The sequence below is a fragment of the Lathyrus oleraceus genome, chromosome 2 (assembly GCF_024323335.1).
Source record: "Lathyrus oleraceus cultivar Zhongwan6 chromosome 2, CAAS_Psat_ZW6_1.0, whole genome shotgun sequence".
NCBI lineage: Eukaryota > Viridiplantae > Streptophyta > Magnoliopsida > Fabales > Fabaceae > Lathyrus > Lathyrus oleraceus.
The window spans coordinates 8,186,713-8,205,667 of record NC_066580.1 but is presented as its reverse complement, the minus strand read 5'-3'; the positions used below and the strand labels follow the sequence as shown (position 1 = coordinate 8,205,667).

At 34.0% G+C, this 18,955-nt stretch overlaps 2 protein-coding genes across 5 annotated transcripts; both read left to right on the top strand.

The window, feature by feature from the left end:
- Window positions 1–429: 429 nt before the first annotated feature.
- LOC127117585 (pentatricopeptide repeat-containing protein At5g12100, mitochondrial) lies at window positions 430–6,226 on the top strand. 4 transcript variants are annotated; one of them, XM_051047648.1, is made up of 5 exons: window positions 430–3,216; window positions 3,724–3,938; window positions 4,039–4,218; window positions 4,415–4,507; window positions 4,742–6,226. In XM_051047648.1, the coding sequence occupies exon 1, from the start codon at window positions 590–592 to the stop codon at window positions 2,918–2,920; it is 2,331 nt and encodes a 776-aa protein (XP_050903605.1). In that variant the 5' UTR covers window positions 430–589; the 3' UTR covers window positions 2,921–3,216; window positions 3,724–3,938; window positions 4,039–4,218; window positions 4,415–4,507; window positions 4,742–6,226. The 4 variants fall into 4 exon arrangements, with proteins under 4 accessions (XP_050903605.1, XP_050903607.1, XP_050903606.1 ...); XM_051047650.1 differs by lacking the exon at window positions 3,724–3,938 and having other exon boundaries at window positions 4,095–4,218; XM_051047649.1 differs by lacking the exon at window positions 3,724–3,938.
- A 6,529-nt stretch (window positions 6,227–12,755) lies between these two features.
- LOC127117584 (DEK domain-containing chromatin-associated protein 3) lies at window positions 12,756–18,599 on the top strand. The gene is made up of 12 exons (XM_051047647.1): window positions 12,756–12,891; window positions 14,346–15,671; window positions 15,759–15,792; window positions 15,947–16,026; window positions 16,236–16,295; window positions 16,387–16,497; window positions 16,636–16,716; window positions 16,841–16,924; window positions 17,050–17,482; window positions 17,644–17,750; window positions 17,939–17,969; window positions 18,169–18,599. The coding sequence occupies exons 2-12, from the start codon at window positions 14,445–14,447 to the stop codon at window positions 18,312–18,314; spliced, it is 2,394 nt and encodes a 797-aa protein (XP_050903604.1). The 5' UTR covers window positions 12,756–12,891; window positions 14,346–14,444; the 3' UTR covers window positions 18,315–18,599.
- The last annotated feature ends 356 nt before the right edge of the window (window positions 18,600–18,955 follow it).

Below are 18,955 nucleotides of genomic sequence, written 5' to 3'. Positions count from 1 at the left end.
TTAATCATTTTTATTAACTAACTTAATCCGTCACTAATCACTTGATAGTTTAGAAGATTAGGGCATTACAAAATAATTTCATATCAATCAAAGAAAAACTTACAAAAAGCTTACTCAAGAAAAAATTTAATTTGATTGAATTAAATTTAAATATACACTAAATTATAATCAACTAATATTAAATTATAAAATAAAATTTTTACACCGTCATCCAATAGAAATATATCATTTTACCCTATCATACCAGTATTTTAAAATTTTCAATCTAATTTGACGGAATACATGATCGTTGTTGATTGACCCTGTAAAATAAATTTATACGCATCATCCCTTTCCTCAAAATAAAAATAAAATTCTATCATGTAATAATATATATTTTTTAATTTAATCAATTACACATAATACTTTATTTAAATACTTGACTGTTATTGTCACTAAACATGCACTTCAATTGTTCATTTCACCGTCGCGTTTTTCTGTTACAACAACACCACCGCCACCATCACCACCACCTACGCCGAACTGACACCACCGTTAAATAGAGATCGCCGCCGTCAAGCTTTTTCAATATCCATAATCTGTAAAAACGATGTTTTTGAGAAGACGCTCCGTTCTTCATCTTCTTCCCAATCCCCACCTCAGAATTTCCATTTCCTCATTTTGTTCCCAATCACTCACATTTCCCCAAAATCAACAACAATGGCTTCAAACCTTTCAACACCTTCAGTCATTAGCAGACCATGGCCGCACAAAGCCTGCACAAACTATCTTCAAATCGCTTCTTCTCTCCAACGCCCCTTACTCATTTCCTTCTCAAATTCACTCCCTCATATCCAAACCCATCTTTCTAGAAACCCTCTTACCCTTTTGTTCGAATCCCAAAACAATCAACCGAGTCATGGAATTATTCTATTCCATGAAAAATGATGGCTTTGTCCTTCCCATTTGTTTCGTTAACTGTCTTCTCCAAACCCTTGTTCATTCACACCAGTTCGAAAAAGCTCTTGCTCTTTTTAATGACGTTGTTGAATCGGGTATTCGGCCTGATGCTTTTTCGTACAAAAAAGCTGTTCATTCTGCTGTTATGATGAAGGATTTGAATAAGGGGTTTGAGTTGATTAATTCAATGGAGAAAGATGGGATTCGTCCTTTTGTTTATGTGTATAATTTGATATTGGGTGGGTTGTGTAAAGGGAAGAGAATTAAGGATGCACGGAAGATGTTTGATGAAATGATTGATAGAAGTGTTGTTCCTAATACGGTGACTTATAATACGCTAATTGATGGGTATTGTAAGGTGGGTGAAATAGAGGAAGCTTTTAGCTTGAGAGATAGGATGAAGGCTCCATATTCGGAGCCAAATGTTGTTACTTACAATTGCTTGTTAAGCGGTCTTTGTGGTTTGGGGAGATTGGAAGACGCAAGGAGTGTGTTGTTGGAGATGGAGGGGAATGGTTTTTTGCCTAAGGGGTTTTCGAGTCTTTTATTTGATGATAATTTTGTTTGTGCAAATGAAAATGGCTTGCTAGATGGAAGTTTAACACGGGTTGATGAGCGTACTTATAGTGTTTTGTTGAATGGATTGTGCAGGGTAGGGAGGGTTGAAAAGGCTAAAGAGGTTTTGGCAAAGCTAGAAGATAATGGGGTTGTTCCAAGTCAGGTATCATATAACATACTGGTGAATGCTTATTGCCAAGAGGGTGACTTGAATATAGCGATATTGACGGTTGAAGAAATGGAAAAACGAGGGTTGAGGCCTAGTTATGTCACCTTCAATACCCTGATTAACAAGTTTTGTGAAACTGGGGAGTTGGACCAGGCAGAGAGATGGGTTAAGAAGATGATGGAGAAGGGTGTTTCTCCCACTGTTGAGACTTATAACACTTTGGTTAATGGTTATGGTATGGCGTGTGATTTTGTTAGGTGTTTTGAGATTCTTGAGGAAATGGAGAAGAAAGGGATAAAGCCTAATGTCATAAGCTATGGTTCTCTGATAAACTGTCTGTGCAAAGATCGTAAGCTTCTTGATGCTGAGATTGTGCTTGGGGATATGGTAGGTCGTGGGGTTTCTCCAAATGTAGAAATATATAATATGCTCATTGAAGCTAGTTGCTCATTGAGTAAACTGAAAGATGCCTTCAGATTTTTTGATGAAATGATAAAAAATGGAATAGATGCAACTCTTGTGACATACAATACACTGATACATGGAATCGGGAAAAATGGAAGGTTAGCAGAAGCTGAGAATCTGTTTCTCCAGATGATCAGCAAGGGATATAATCCAGATGTGATTACATACAATTCTTTAATGTCCGGATATGCAATGTCAGGAAACCCCAAGAAATGCCTCGAATTGTACGATAATATGAAGAAAGTGGGTATAAAACCTTCAATTGGGACTTTTCATCCTTTGATCAACTCATGCAGGAAAGAAGGTGTTGTGACAATGGAGAAAATGTTTCAAGAAATGTTAGGAATGGACTTAATTCCAGACCGAGCTGTATATAATGAAATGATTTATGGTTATGCTGAAGATGGAAATGTTCTGAAAGCAATGTCTTTGCACCAAGAAATGGTTGATCAGGGAGTTGATTCTGACAAGGTGACTTACAACTGCTTGATTCTAGCACACCTTAGAGATAGAAGGGTATCAGAAATAAAGCATCTGTTTGATGATATGAAGGCAAAGGGCCTGGTTCCAAAAACTGATACATATAAAATTTTGGTTAAGGGACATTGTGACTTGAAAGATTTCAATGGTGCGTATTTTTGGTATAGAAAAATGTTCGATACTGGTTTCATTTTAAATGACCGCTTGTGCTATGAGCTAATATCCGGGCTTAGAGAGGAGGGAATGCTGCGGGAAGCCCAAATTGTATCCTTAGACTTGAGTAGTAGAGTTCAACAACTCGAAGGCTAGCAAATGATACACACCATTATACATTACCGAACTTTACCATTTTGGTAATATTACTTTGGATATAGATTGTCCGACGACCCATGAATGGGAGATAAGAAGGGAAGAGAGAAAAGAAGAGAAAGAAAGTAAAAAATGGGATGGACAAGGAAGAGAGAAATGAAAAGGGAAAGTAAATTTAAAAGGATATGTCCAAAAAAACAAGTGTACGAAAAACAGGTTCGTATTACATCCAAGAGGCAAGAAGTCAAAGTTAGGTATCCAGGGCAGAGAAGTTAAATAAACACATGCTGATAATGGTAAGACCATGTAATCCTAATTGTTTACTCACAATTTTTTGTAGATTTTAGTTATTGAGAATTTTCAAGTGTGCTTGGACAAACAATAGAATTAAACTCTTATTCAATAAACTATTTTAGAGAGTGTAATTAAACACTTGTTCATAAACCACTTTATGAATATCCTGTAAGCTATTTCTCTGAGTTTTTTTTTTTGAAAGTATGAGTGTATGTTGCTGTATCATGTAAGCCCAAATAAACTCTTTGGGATGCTTCTTGGTGTGTAAGAAACTTCTTACAGTGTTGTCTCTTTTTTATTTTGGAATGACATGTACTATGTTAGAATACGATAGTGTTATATCATGGGTGGAGACAGAACCCTCAGTTTCCTTACTCATTCCACTACTTAAAATCCTCTATTCTAACAACCAAACTAACCTTATATCTCCTTGATGAATATAAACAAACTAGTTCCCTCAATATAATGATATGCTTATATCATTGTCTGTTTGTACTGTGTACTATCAGATTTACTGTAAGAGGACACAGATATAGACTTGTATAAACCTTAGAGGAAGAAAAAAATAAAATCCGACTCTGTTACTTACACCGTCTTGATAAGCGGCTGTTATAAGGTGTCAAAATATGGAGAAGCCTTATCTTGTATGGAAGAAATGATGCATCTCAAACTTCCTATGTCCAAAAAGGTCTACTCATCTGTAACATGTGCCTATATCAAACAAGTAAGTGCCTTGGTTAGGGTTCATTTCAATGTTGCATTCATGTGAGACTTAAGTTTCTTTTCCTGAACATTTTTGTTTTTTATTTGTGATAATGTTTTAGGGTCAAATCTTAAAAGCAGAGTTTACATTGAAATTGATGGAATCATCTGGTAGCAGTCCAGATGTGGTTACATATACCGGTACTGCAATGCTTGATGCCAACGATGCAGCTGGAAAAATAATTTTTAACTGCACATTAGGGCGGCTGGATACCATCCTGTACATGGAGCCCTCACTTCCTGTAATTTCATCTGGTTGTTTAAATCTGTTCTGAATTCTTTAGAAAAATGTGGAAAGATTGAAACTATGTTGAAGATTTGTATGTTGAATCTTCTTTCTGATATTTATGAAGTTAATGTTAATAAACACATTAAATATGGTTTCCCACATCTAGACATCTCTTTCCGACTTATAAAATTTTATTTTTTCATGTGTAGAGTTAATTCTTCCAAATGTTGACATCAGGTGCTGACGTTAACTTCAATTTGAAAAACCTTTTATCATCTTGAAATTGGAGGAAGTATTTCGAGGTAAGTCTCTCTCGGCCTCTCTTTCCACCTCTCTTGCGCATACTTAGTTAAGTTGAGGTGATACGCGGAGAATTAAACTTCATGACTTTGGTGCTGTGTCTCCAATGCCACTTACGCAAGTCTTGTAGAGACTTTTGTTATTCATGAATATTCAGTCATGAATGTGTATTTTCATTTTCCTAGTATTTCACATTGCAATCAATTACATGGAAAATCAAGCAAATTCTGATGCAGGCACTACATTGGATAGAGGATGCAAGAATTCGTCCCTCAGTATTGAAGTGGCGGATGCTGTGTGATCCATATCATGTAAACCAAATTCAAACTTCAATTTCAACCCAAGAGTTTTAAACTTCAATGGTCTATCCCTTTGCAAAACCACAAACACCTCCAACAGCCAGCTTCATTTTCTGCAATCTTTGTTGATTAACCAAGGTTTTGACAAAAACTCCACTATACTCCAGTTCTTCCCCTACCCCAAAGCCTGATACAAGCGACAAACCTCTATCGTTAAGATCCACTCCAATGAATAATCCTCTTCCCGCCACATCCATCACATGGTTCTATATTGTTGCTGAGTCTTTGGCAATTTAGACTTACGCTCCTCGCCAAATTGGGAAGATCTGTCCGAATGTGAGGGAATGGCATGCAAAAAACTAAAAACAGTACTAGATTTTCTTGGAGAAAATTTGTTGGAAGCTGCGGGCACTCTATTTAGAATCACAAATTCAATTGTTCTCTCATCTTCAAGTTTGTGTTGATTTCCTGAGACATCACATCTACTTCCTTTGGTTTGTGATATTCCAAGGATGTCATCAGAGGAATTCGCAAAGACAATTATACCCATATCAAAGGGAGTTGCCGAAGAGACTGTGCACCGGACGATTTTGCGTCGAGGACAACAACTTCACCATTGAAGATCGTAGGTGGAACGTTGTGTGCCCAAGAGACTGCAGTAACAGCAAGCATCTTGTTTCTGGGTTCAAGTCAGATACGCCCACAACTCCCTCTTGAATCGGGGTCCAATAATATAAGCCCTTGAATTAGGACCTCTAAGTTCCCTTTTTTACGAACCTGTCGTTAAACTATAGATGGGCAGTTCTCCTGCGGAGCTCTTATTTAAGTGTTATTTGCTGCCTTGCATCTTCATTTAACTGGTCCCTCATCGCGTGATGACACTTGAATCCAGAATTGGTCAGCATGTCTCCTTGATGGAGGATACTTTGCTATACCACCAGGCCTAAGGCTACTGGTGTAAATTGAGTATAAGCAAGCTTTCAGTAAGGTAAACATTCCACTTGTGGTGGAACCAATCCCCCAAGGTTTAAGTTCACAAACAGAGCAACACCTTTCTAGACAGAAGCCCTAAAATTACACAAACACTCATCAATATTAACCATCTCTTGCCACTTTTAAGTATGAATGTATGATTCATTAATTAAATTTTAAAACTTTTTGTACTAAATATGTTAATAGTATTATTAGTAACGGATCAAAGCTTCTAGAATAATAAAATGTAGAGTTGAATCAATGCATTTTGAAAATTAGTCTAGCTTAACCATGAAACTGTAGAACTTGTTTGGTGTTCAGTTGAGTCTTTTTGTAAAATGCATTTTGCAGCATTTTGTCTTAAGTAAGGAAAATGTTGCTTCTGCAGCCTAATTTGTAAGTTCACTCTATAATTTGCAAGGTTATATAGTCATTTGAATTTGCTTTTAAGTAACTCACTCTTTGGAATGTGTTTTGCACCAATTTTTTTCTCATTAATTATGAACCTTTCTTTAGTTAGTATCAATATCAATCTAATATTCAAATTATAAAACTTAAAAACCACCAAAAATATCATCTTGCTTCATTCTTAATATTTGACACCTCCTTTTCTACACTTTTAGATTATTTTCCCCCTCATTTCTATCATTTTTTTTTGGAATGCTTACACTGTTAATCGATTTTAGCAATGTTACGTCTATCATATTAACCTTTTATTCTTCACATTTTCATCTTCTCAACCAGAATTCATATAATTTTTTTTTCACATAGAATTAGAAATTAAAAGAAGAAAGAAAGACAGAGAAATGAGAAGGTTGTTGTTGCTAAATTAGAATAGTTCTAACATTTGTCTGCAGTGAGAAATAACCTTTCAACAAACAACAAAGTTAAATAGCATAAGGAACAACAAAGTCAAATAGTTTAAGGAGTGCCAAGGAAACATAAAAACAGACAAATACTAAACCAGCAAAAACACAAGCACAAGCACAACCCAAGAAACACCAAAAACAAAAGCACAAGCACAACCCAAGAAACACCAAAAAATTTAGAGAGAGCCCACACGGCAAAACACCACCCAACATAGACCTGTATAAAGTTTAAACCACCAGACTAACCATAAACAGACTAGAAGACAACATAGCAACACCAGAGACCATCGAACACCTCTAAAATAGGTCAGAACTCTTGATTTGCTCTTGGTTCAGACACATGATAGGGTTCTGAAATTAATTAAAGAAGGAGGTCCAGATCAACGAAGACTTGTTAAGAAAACAACCAAGCCAAAAAATACTTTTATGTTCCATCTCTTTCACATTTGTTGACTTACCACAATTTTTTTTTATCATTACACATTGACCAAATAGTCCACATCACAACATGGCAAATCAAAAGATACACACTCCTTAGCTTAGCTTTAGAACCTAAAGAGAAAAAAAATCAAAAACAAATCTACGATCCCTAGCAAGAGCCAATACACTCCTGACCACCTAAATATCTTATATCCGATACTATAAGGTAGGCGACGTAATAAATAGATGAAAGACTGATTCAAGATGCAAGAGTTCCCCTCTAGATCCATAATGACCTTCTGCTTTAATATGTTTTTTTTCTAGGCGGAAACCTATCTAGAAGGAGTTGCCAGAAAAAAACTACCACCTTAGAGGGATTCCAGCTATCCCAAATAAGGGGCAGTGAACGATAAACACTAGTTATAGAGGCTTTAAAGGAATGACTCATACCTATTTGGACTTGATAATCAAACGCCACTAAGAACAAACCATCTGTAGAATAACTCAAGATCCACATGTTGTTCTCCTCAAAAACCTAAAAAACTCCGAGAGCTGTGAAGAACTCAGAGACCAAAGGTTCTTCATAAACGAAGAAAGACCTCTCATCCATCTAAGATCCCAAAAAACTATTCTCTCTTCCCACCTTCCCATCTCACCTGCTGATCCATCCTAAAATTTGGAGATGATGAAGAGTCTTTAAAACCTAATCTTAAGAGGATGTTCCCTATCCAAGGGTCTTCCCAAAAAGCTTAAGTAACCCTGCCGCAAACCAATTAGGATGATCGCTTTTTTTGGATCCAAGAAGGGACACACCTTTCCACCACGAGGAAATGAAATGGAGCCCTGAGAACCTTTCGCCTCTCAAAGAATAGACACAGGATGCACCATACCTGGTAGAAACGATACCAAACCAAAGATCAGAAGCACAAAAAAAAGCCTCAATCTCCCTTTGGCTAAGAGAGCCAGACTAATCAGTTAAATGTCTTTAATGATTAACCCCCTATATATTTTAGATTTGTAAACATCATACCAACTAACCCAGGAAATTTGGAGTTCCCTTTTGCACATCCCAAAGGAACATTCTCTGAATCCTGACTAACTTCTTCCACACTTTCACAAACATTTTAAGAAAAGAAAAGAAAAGAAACAAGAATAACATTAAGGACATACTCCAGGAGAATAACTCAACCCCTTGAGCTAACATACCTATGAAGACTAGATCAACATTAATCCCAATCAATCTACTCTTATGAAAATTAACCCCAGACTCAAAGCAAGCTTGAACCCCATCAAGATCGCCTTGATAGTCCACAATTTTCAACCGAAGGATCAATCACAATTAAGGTATCATCAGCGTACTAAAGATGGGAGACCTTCAAGTTGGAGGGACCAACTTTAAACCTGAAAAAAGACTCAACTCGGAGGCCTTCTTAATCAACCTACTGAGACCTTCAACAACGAGAGAGAGAGAGAGAGAGAGAGAGAGAGAGAGAGAGAGAGAGAGAGAGAGAGAGAGAGAGAGAGAGAGAGAGAGAGAGAGAGATGGGAAAAGAGCTAGAGGGTCTCCTTGCTTCAATCCTATTTGGATATTAATCTCTTGAATTTGGGAGCCATTAACCAACACAACCAAATTACCAGAAAAAACACAGACTTTAATCTAAAACCTTCACTTATGATTAAAGTCGAACCTAATAAGCATATTCCTAGTATGATCAAGAAGTTACTAACTTAGTGTATTAATTCCCAAATGTTTATGAATCGACTCAGTATATAATTTTTCTAAATTGCTCGAAAACCTTAAATTAAGTAGGATTGTGTTTAGCCAAAAATCTTGAATAATATCGATTGTGATGGAAAATCCTTAGAGGGATGTTAATGCATAAGTAATTATACTTTTGATAATTAAATATTGCATGTAATAAAGAAGGAATTATATTGTAGTTGGAACTAAGTGTGAAAACACATAACTTATAGTACACTATAAGGAGTTCCTATATGTGCAAGATGCATATATCTTACACATAGTCATAGATGAAGTAAATAATATTAAATGATAAAATTCAGTGATTAATTATATCACTTGGATAAGTATGACACTTAGAACTCTTACATTAAGAGTGGACTCGTAAAATTTAACAAGATAATGCATCTTATATTTCACCTTTAATTTAATTCTATATTATACAACGTTTTGTTAAGATTATATAAAATGATTTAGTAGAACCTCATATTTGGATAAGTAGAGAACTATTGGTTCTAGTTAAAGAAATCAATCAGGTTTAAGTGTTTTTTATACATGAATTTAAGTGTTTTTTTTCTTGATGATCTTATATTTTCTTGGATTTTTTTTATGCAATCTAAATGAAATTTTGGGCAAAACTTCAACACTTTATCAATTTTGTATCTACCAAATTCTCTTTAAAAACTAAAATCATTCGAAGTGATAATGCTATTGATTTTAATGTATATAGAAATATTGCACCAAACTTCTTGTAAAGAAACATCTCAACAAAATTCAACAATTGAGATAAAACATAGTCATCTATAGAATGGTCACCAAAACTTTCCTCTTATATTTAAACTTTCTAATTTATTTAGGCCTTTTCTATATGCCACACCTTTCATTATAAATAAATTATCTATGTGTGTTTGAAATCATAAAACCCACAATTTTGAGTTACTTTATAACATATCATCCATTTCCAATGATTTAAAGGATTTAATTGCTTATCATTCTCCACAATATTATTTAATCATACATCATAACTTGACTATAAAAATAGAAAAATTACTTTTCTTGGTTTTAAATCATGTTTAAAAGGATATGTTTTTCTTTATTTACTTACTCGAGATATTTTTAGTTAATTAAATGTCATTTTTACAAACATGTATTCAAATATACCCTCTTACATCTCATAATGAAAATACTAATTTTGATTTTCAGATTTTTATCCTTTTATGATCCCATTCACATTACTCTTATTAATCGTAGTTCATGTTCGTAATTTAATTTCAACTTCATTACTCATCATAGACCTGAGATATTTCACAAAAGAAAGTGTGCTTTAGACATTTTACATGAAATTGTGTTCTTTCCTTTTTGAACCAACAAAACACTTGTATACACAAAAACATCTAACTCTCTAAGAAAGTTGACCAATTACTACTATTTTATATTTTTTATAAAAGACTTATTTGCAAGTTAATTTACATCACCAACACTCTGACTAAATACAAACTATTGCGTTCACCAACTAAATTAATACATGACCATTCCATTTATCAAAACCATCAATGTGTCATTCAATTACTCAAATGCCTTAAAAGAATTTCATCATAAAAATGATTTCTTCCTAACTTCATCTTCTCAACAATTCATTTTTTTTCCTGGATTAGGTGTCCTAATACATACAAATCAACTTTAAGATTTTGCAACTTCTTAAATGACTATATAATACCATGGAAATAAAATAAACAAGCAAATGTTTTCAAATCTTCAACGAAAGTTGAGTATAGGGTCATGACTTCCACGATTTTTTTAGTTTCAATGACTCTCTTATCTTCTAATGACCCCAAATTATCTCATATTAAATCCACTTTATTATATTATGGCAATCTATCAATAAGACATATTGCTTATAACTATCATTTTTTTAATGAAATAACAAAACACTTAATTGCCATATCATTCAAGAAAAACCTCAATAACGAAGGGAGATATGACAGAGGTTGTGATCACGTGTCCTCGGTTGAGATGAGGGTTCTCATGTTCGGTGTGCATTTCCATTCAACGGTTGGTATTAAGCCTTTTTCATTGGACTTGAAAAAGACCCAGATCAATTTTTCTAGGGATTTCTTATGGCACCTTATATGTTTCTTAAGTACCACACAAAAATATATTCTATATACCCCTTACATTTGCATCCGTCTTGAGCTCAAAGTTGCTGAACTCAATCTTCCCTCCGTTGTTAATCGACCGTGAACGATACTCGATCTTCATTGAAGATGCATCTCCATAATTTCCACCAGGCTGATCAATTATGAATATATTTCTAAAAATTCCGAAGATGCATCTTCGAAATAAAAAAAACAACAACTTATAGGGCGTCACTCAGAATGGATGCCATAGAAAATCCCCTTTTTTTCTATAGGGCGTCACTCCGAAAACTGGGGAACATTTTAGTATTTTCGTGTGATGCCTAAAAAATATATAGGATGCCATAAGAAATCCCCTTTTTTTCTTTACTTTCAAATTTACGATATACATTGTTTTGGCTCGACCAAAAGCCCAATAAAAGAAAGTCCATTTATTGTTCTAAAGCCAAGCCCAATGACTACTATGGTTCAGATATGGAACAATGACACTGTCTATGGAGTCGACTTCCGATTCTCGTGATTTCCACGATCAGATATTGTCTGATCCAAAAGTCAGTTTGTTATGGTAGAACGCTAAGATGAAGAAGATAATCTTTGTTGTCTCAATTAAAATTCCTTCAAATCTTTTGACTATAAACCATGTCGTCAGATTCTCATTGTTGATAAGGTCGGAGGAAAATCACCACGTAAAAAGGACTTTCCACAACTAAAGTTCACCACGAAAGACTAACATAATCGGGCGTCCATCAATCTCATTACTCATCAATGCTATATGATAAATCTGTTAAAGCCGATCAGAGAACAAACCGATAGAAGAATTGTTTAATGTGCACTTTGTCACTATCCCATCATGGAAGACATCGTTGCTATAAGGTGGACGTGACTGATGACATTAGACTCGACATCACTCCTAATTCACCAACGAAAGAACTTCATAATGAGTACAAAGAGTCGTCACCGTTGTCGATCCGTACAGAACGAGACACCTTTTTTAAAAGACAAAATCGTGATGGTTCTTACACCTAAAACAAATAATACCTCGTAGTCGGAGTGATGTGAACTTAAGATCAACAAAAAGATATATAACAAATTACTTAATTATTATTAAACATTCTTCTCTAAATTGTCGGTAATAAAAAAATGTTTAAATGTCATATATTTATTAATTACTAAATTAGAATTTAGCATGACTAATTTCTTTTTTTTTTGGTGTGGCATGACTAATAACTTAATAAGCTTGTACGTTGTTAAAAACATGAAATTCTTAGTTTAGATAGTTAAACATAATTTGGATGCTTACCAATTTTATCATAACGATCATACATATTTTTAGTAAACAATTATCATATTCCAACCAAAAAATTGCTAATCATTCTTATTCTGTATACCAATATAATCTAATACTAATTACTCTATTATTACATGCAATCACATAAAAATAAAATAAATAAATCAAAATTTGCACACAACAATAAAACAAAAATAAAAAGAATAAATTCATCATATAAAAAAAAGATTTAATTACCATTTTGGTTTATCTATTTTGTTTTTTTATTCTATTTTAAAAATTATAATTTTGGTTTTTTAAAGTTTTGTATTGAATTTTAGTCATTATTTAAGATTAAAATTCAACACAAAAATTAAAAAATAATCAAAAATATAATTTTTAAAATAATAGATTAAATAAAAAAATAAAATAAAACTTTAGTCATAGAAAAAAAAATCAAAGGAAAGAATGAATTTCTCATATAAAAAGAAAAGGAAATCAACGATTAATCTTGCACGTATCCATGAAGATCATATCTCCACCGTCGATATTTTAATTTTCCATTTAAAATCCGCTTTTGAAGTCCGAATTTTAAAATATAAATAGCCAGAAATAGCCCCTTTCAGAACGAGGTAGAAAAATCCAAAGCTTTTTTACCATCTTCTCTTTTCACTTCTCAACTAGTAAGTTTCTTCCTCTTTTTTTCACTCTTTAGATGTTCTCTTCAATTCAAAGTTTGAATCTTCCTGTTTTATCAAGTTCATTGTTGTTTGAAACTTTTGGTGATCACTGTTGAGAAAAAAATGGAAAATTGTATGGTTTTGATTTGATTGTTTGCGATGCTATTGAACCCTATTTTTTGTTTTGTTTGAGTGCTGGGTGGTTCTTATGTACTTGATGCAGCGTAGAGTTTGATTTTTGACCATTAATGTGTTGTGTTGTTGAGTTTTTTTTTGTTGAACTATGGTTGTCCTTGTTTTTTTGCATGTGCTTGATCTTTTGATTTTGTTGGGAAGTAGTGCAAAATTCAACTGGTGTATGTTTGGTGTCACGTTTGGAGCTCCTAGAATTGATTGTGTAGAATTGATTTTCACATGTTTGGTTTGGTTGCTCTCGAATAGAATTGATTATGCTTTCTAGAATTGATTCTTCTTGAAGTTAGGATTTATAGCTTTTGAGTCTAGACAGGGTCTTACACTGAAATTTATTGTTCAACTCACTTTTTAGAAATGTATCAAAACATAAATCAATTTACCTTCAACTCACTTTTTCAGAAATGTATCATAACATAAATCAATTTACCTTCAACTCACTTTTTCAGAATTTATTCAAACATAAATCAATTTACCTTCAACTCACTTTTAACCGGAATCAATTTAATAAAATTAGTTCACTCAAAATCAATTTTCTTCACCTCAAAACCAAACACACATAGTTTTTTGTTTTGTTTTTTTCATAGCTCAGTTATTCCTACACCCTAGCTTGTGTTGGTGTGATAAGTGTAAGATAGAAGTCTCGTTGGATGCAAAAGTAAAAAGAAAAAAGTGTTGAAGCAACATATAAGCAAGAGGATCTATATGATTTTGGGTGACAATGTGGTGACCAAATTCACTTGTGTGTTTGCTTTTAATCCAATGTGATGATCTACTTGAGTGTTGTAGGCTTCCTCGGAAGTCCCAACTGTGGTAACAAAGTCTAGTTCTGACTTGATGGGGAGGTGGAGTGGTTTGTGGAGTTCAATGTAATGATCCACCATTGTTTAGGCTCCATCAGAAGTCTTAACAGTTGGAGGGTGCTGTTTATCTTGTTTTTATTGTTTGTAGACTGCATTTGTTAAATGATGGGGTCTATTTTAAAGCTTTTATTGTAATTTTTTTGGCAACTTGTCATGTCAATGGATATATTTTGGTTTTTCAGTTGGGATAGCAGTTGGACATTTTCATTTATTGGACCTGTTTGAAACATCTTCCATTTTAGGAAAAAAATTCATTTGTATGGATAATCTGTGTTCTATTGTTTTGCTTACTAATATCTTTTTGAAGCTTATTGGAATTGTGGTCCATTTTTGTTTTTGCATGTTGATGATGTTCTTAAACTAGAGTTTTCTTATGGCTTATTTTTTGGGATACGTTGACAGACATAAGTTGTTAGATTCGAAGAAACAAGTGAAGTGCAAATAGTGTGCAGGAAGAAGTAATTTATAGATTTAGTATAGATAAGATCGGATCGGATCGGTATGAGTGAGGAAGAATCAGTTAATACAGTTTCCAAAACTGACTCAAATGACAATATCATGCCAGATAAAACTTTAGATGACATGGGTGATAAGGAGGACTTGAAATCTGAAGGAGGTAAAATCTTGGAGGATGATATAAAAGAAACGGAAGTTGATAAGAAAGCTGATGGGGAGGAAGAACTAGAAGTGGAAGAGGATAAGAAAGCTGATGATGGTGATGTTATTGTAACTGATGAGAACATAGTTGGTGATGGGGAAGAAATAAAAGAGGATGAGAAAGTTGATGAAGGGGAAAAGTTTAAAGAGGATAAGAAAGTCAATGAAGAGGAAGAATTAAAAGATGATAAGAAAGTTGATGAAAGGGAAGGCTTTAAAGAGGATAAGAAAGTTGATGAAGGGGAAGGATTAAAAGAGGATAAGAAAGCCGATGAAGGGGAAGAATTGAAAGAGGATAAGAAGCTTAATGTTGGGGAGGAAATAAAAGATGATAAAAAAGATGTTGGCTTGAAAGAATCAGAAGATGATAAGAAAGATGATTTTGTGAATGAAACAAAAATGAATAAGAAAGATGATGATGGGTTTGAGGATGACAAATTGGGGGAAGAAACTGATGTTAAGGAAAGTACTGATAGTAAAGAAGAAAAAGAAAGTGTTGAAGCTAAGAAACCAGCATTAGATGTCATGGAAGAAGAGGATGTCCCTGAAGACAAAGATGAGAGTGGTGAAAAGGATAAAGGTCAAGAAAAGGCTGAGGATATCCCTGAAGACAAAGATGAGAGCGGTAAAAAGGAAAAAGGTCAAGAAAAAGAGGAGAATGATAAGGTTAAGGTTGGCAATAAGTCAACTGAAGAAGATATTATAGTTGAGAAAGTATCGAAAAAGCGTGGGAGAGGAAAGGGCAATGTGGAGAAGGTTAAAAAGAAAATAAAGGACCCCAAAGACAAAGGTGAAAGCAGTGAAAAGGTGGAAAGTCAAGAAGAGGAGGAGGATGTTAATGATAAAGTTGACTATAAGTCAAATGAAGATGAGTTTGAAGACATGGAAGTTGAGAAAGGATTAAAAAAGCGCAGGAGACGAAACGTCCATGAGGAGCAGGTGAAAGAGACAGAGCCAAGGACTCCTGCAAGTACAAGTGCAACCAATCGTCCTGTACGTGAAAGGAAATCAGTTGAGAGGTTGGTAGAATCATATGAGAGAGATGTATCCAAAGAATTTTTTATTGACGAGGTATTCATTCCAGATTCATTGTAAGCCCTAATTGTGAGCTATTATATTGAAACTTATTTTGTTAACAATATTTCTTTCGCTTTGCAGGGTAGTGGTATGCATTTAAAAGATATACCCAATGGTATAGTGTTCTATTTGTTCAAATTCTTCTTTCCATTATGATCTATGATTTCTCTTTTATTACTTTTCCTGTCAATAATGCACTTTATGCCGCAGATACACGTTGAGGTTCTTCAGAACAGCTAACTTTATAACTCTTGCATTTTATTTTTCAGTGGCATTTAAATTATCTAGAAGGAAGGTTGATGATACTTTAAAATTTCTCCATACAATCCTCTTTTGTAGGAGAGGAAAGGTATAATATCCTACTTCTCGAACAATCAAAGTTTTTCATTACTGATATTTTTCACCACTTGTTTTCTGTTAACATATATAGTTAATGTTATAGGAGAGTTCATCCTTAGACTGTTAAAAGGTTACACTTACATGGAATAATGAAATTAACAGGTCAAACAGATATTATTTTGCTTCTATTTAACTAATGTTTTGCTGTGTAATTCACAGGCACCTGTGGTTAAGAAAAACATATCAAGGTTCTCTGGTTTTGTATGGTATGAAAATGAGGTATGCTTGTAACTGGCAACCAAGTTATATATAACAAAATGAATTCTTGCTTTTATGCCTAAGCTTCTAAAACCAAATGTTTTTACTGCAGGAAAAGCAAATGATTAAAGTAAAAGAAAAATTTGACAAGTGTAATAAAGAGAAGTTGCTGGATGTCTGTGATGTGCTTGACATACAAGTTGCAAAGGCAAATACTAGGAAGGTTTGTTGGTTTAGCCCGGTTGACACATTTCATGCTTGAGTACATTGTGTGCATCAGGGGAATTGTCAATGCAGTCCTTGATGTTGTCGTTGATTTAACGTGTTAATTTCTCATGCTATTAATCTTCTACATATGCAGGAAGATATTATTGCAAAGCTAATAAACTTTTTGGTTGCCCCTCATGTGACAAGGGCTGTATTGCTTGAAGAACAAGAAAAGGTTTATAATAATAACCTCTTCTTATCAATCTTTTCCCACTAGTGTGTTATTATTATAGTCTGCTTTAACACAAGACGGGTGTTTCTGGTGCAACTATTCATATTTATGTTTTCCTTATTATCAGTCTATTAAAGGAAAAAAGCGCAAGCGCATAACAAAGCAAGGTTCATCGAGATCTGGAGCATCAACGTCAAAACGCTCTGCTAAGGTGAGATTTCATGTTTTTAACTTCTGAAATTTAAAATGTAATTTTAGATATATACTAGACGTGGTAAAGTGCTTTAAAACCATGAAACCAATAAATTTGGCTTTCTAACCTTTATGGATTTTCAGAGTCGGAAGAAAAATGAAGATTCTTCGGAAGAAGAGGAGAGAAAGACTACAACTGACACAGAAAGTGATTCTGAGAAAGAAGAGGAAAATGAAAAAGGTTTTCCTGACAGATCTGAGGATGAAAGGCCTCAGAAATCTGAAAGTGAAGATAAAAGTGATTCCGATAATGAATCTGAAGATGTGAAGAAAGTGAGTAAAATAAATAAAACATTTTCCAGAGAGAAAGAATCCGCGGCCAAAGGCAAAGCAAAGGAAACAACATTTCAGAAAAAACCCCGCACACCACGAAAAAGAACTAACAAATCACTGTCCACACACTCCGAGTCCGATGATGATATTAGTGAGGTAAGTCCAAAGGTCTTTTCAAGGAAGAAGAAAAATGAAAAACAGAAAACCTCAACTCTCACCAAGTCTTCCTCCAAAGACAATACAGGTAGGCATCGTGAACTCTACGTTCTTTCATGTTGTAGCAATTAGTGAAATAATCTATCATTTTCTGTTTAAGGCGCTCATTGAATTCTTTAGAATGAACATGTTAACTTTTCCTATTAGCTTAACATCTTTTAAATGAATCTTTTTGTATTTGTCAAGCAGAGAAGGTTACTAAAAGAAAAGGCAAAAACAAAGAGAAGTCAAAACCCAGTGATGATCAGTTACGTAATGCAATATGTGATATTTTCAAACAAGTTGACTTCAATACGGTATGAAGTTTCATTATCTCCGAAAGTTGTTTAATTCATTCATCACTACTAGTGGAATTTATAGAACTAAGATTAAGATTGCTGTTGTGTTGATCATTCTTCCTAATGTTTTGGTTTTAATCTTAATTATGCCTCTCCCTAGTTAAGGTTTTCTGTTCCAAAGTATAAAATTTTCTTCTCTTTTGCAGGCGACATTTACGGACATTCTGAAGCTACTCGGTATGCATAATTTGCTATTATTACCTGTTTGTCCTTGGTTTAAGATCAAAGTAACTTTTATGGCTTTAAGAACAATGTCCCATTATATATCAGTAAATGAGAATTTTGGAGATAGAAGGAAATCATAGAATTCATGAAAATAATAATGAGATTTTAGGCTAATTTTATATGACCAACACAATTGCTGATCATTGTTCAGGTAAGCAATTCGATACGGATCTCACCCCAAGAAAGGCATCTCTAATGACTATGATTCAGGAAGAGCTAACAAAACTAGCTGATGAAGATGAAGAGGATTCTGAAAATGATGAAACTCATACTAGTGGCAAAGAAGTTGAAGCATGACTGATGACTCGACGTTTATCCAAGTATACCTTTTGACTAGTTATATATTTTGTACATTTTGTAGAGCAGAAATTGGTGTAACATGTTAATCTTAACATCCATAGAAGCTATACGAGACACAAGCCAGTGTTTTGAATATTTTGTGTTGGCTTTTGTTGTGCCATCATTATGCAGTCTCTTGGTTACACCTGAAAAATATGTATATAACTGATCAATACTAGTTTCAACTATATGTCTAGTTTAATGAATACTATTATATATGTGAAGTTGTTGCCTTTGTATTCACATTTGTTCAGAACCCTATTGGAAGGATTTTCAACCTTTAGTATTTTTCTATTTTGCTATTACAGAGTTTTGTTTTTAGTGTAAAACAAACGAGTATGCACAAAAGAAAAGAAACAATGGAAAAGACATGACATGAAGATCATAAATTAAAACCATGATGCAAAGTCAGTGACCCACTGAGCACTCATAATAATGTTTAATAGTGGAAGCTTACATGCAAAGTCACTGTATATGTGACCACTGATTATAACCAGTGCCACCCATTTGTATGAGTGAAAGGTCCATGTCTCCAAATTATTATTAAATTATTTTTGTGACTGTGGTTGTGTTCAAACTAGTATAATAGTCACTTATAT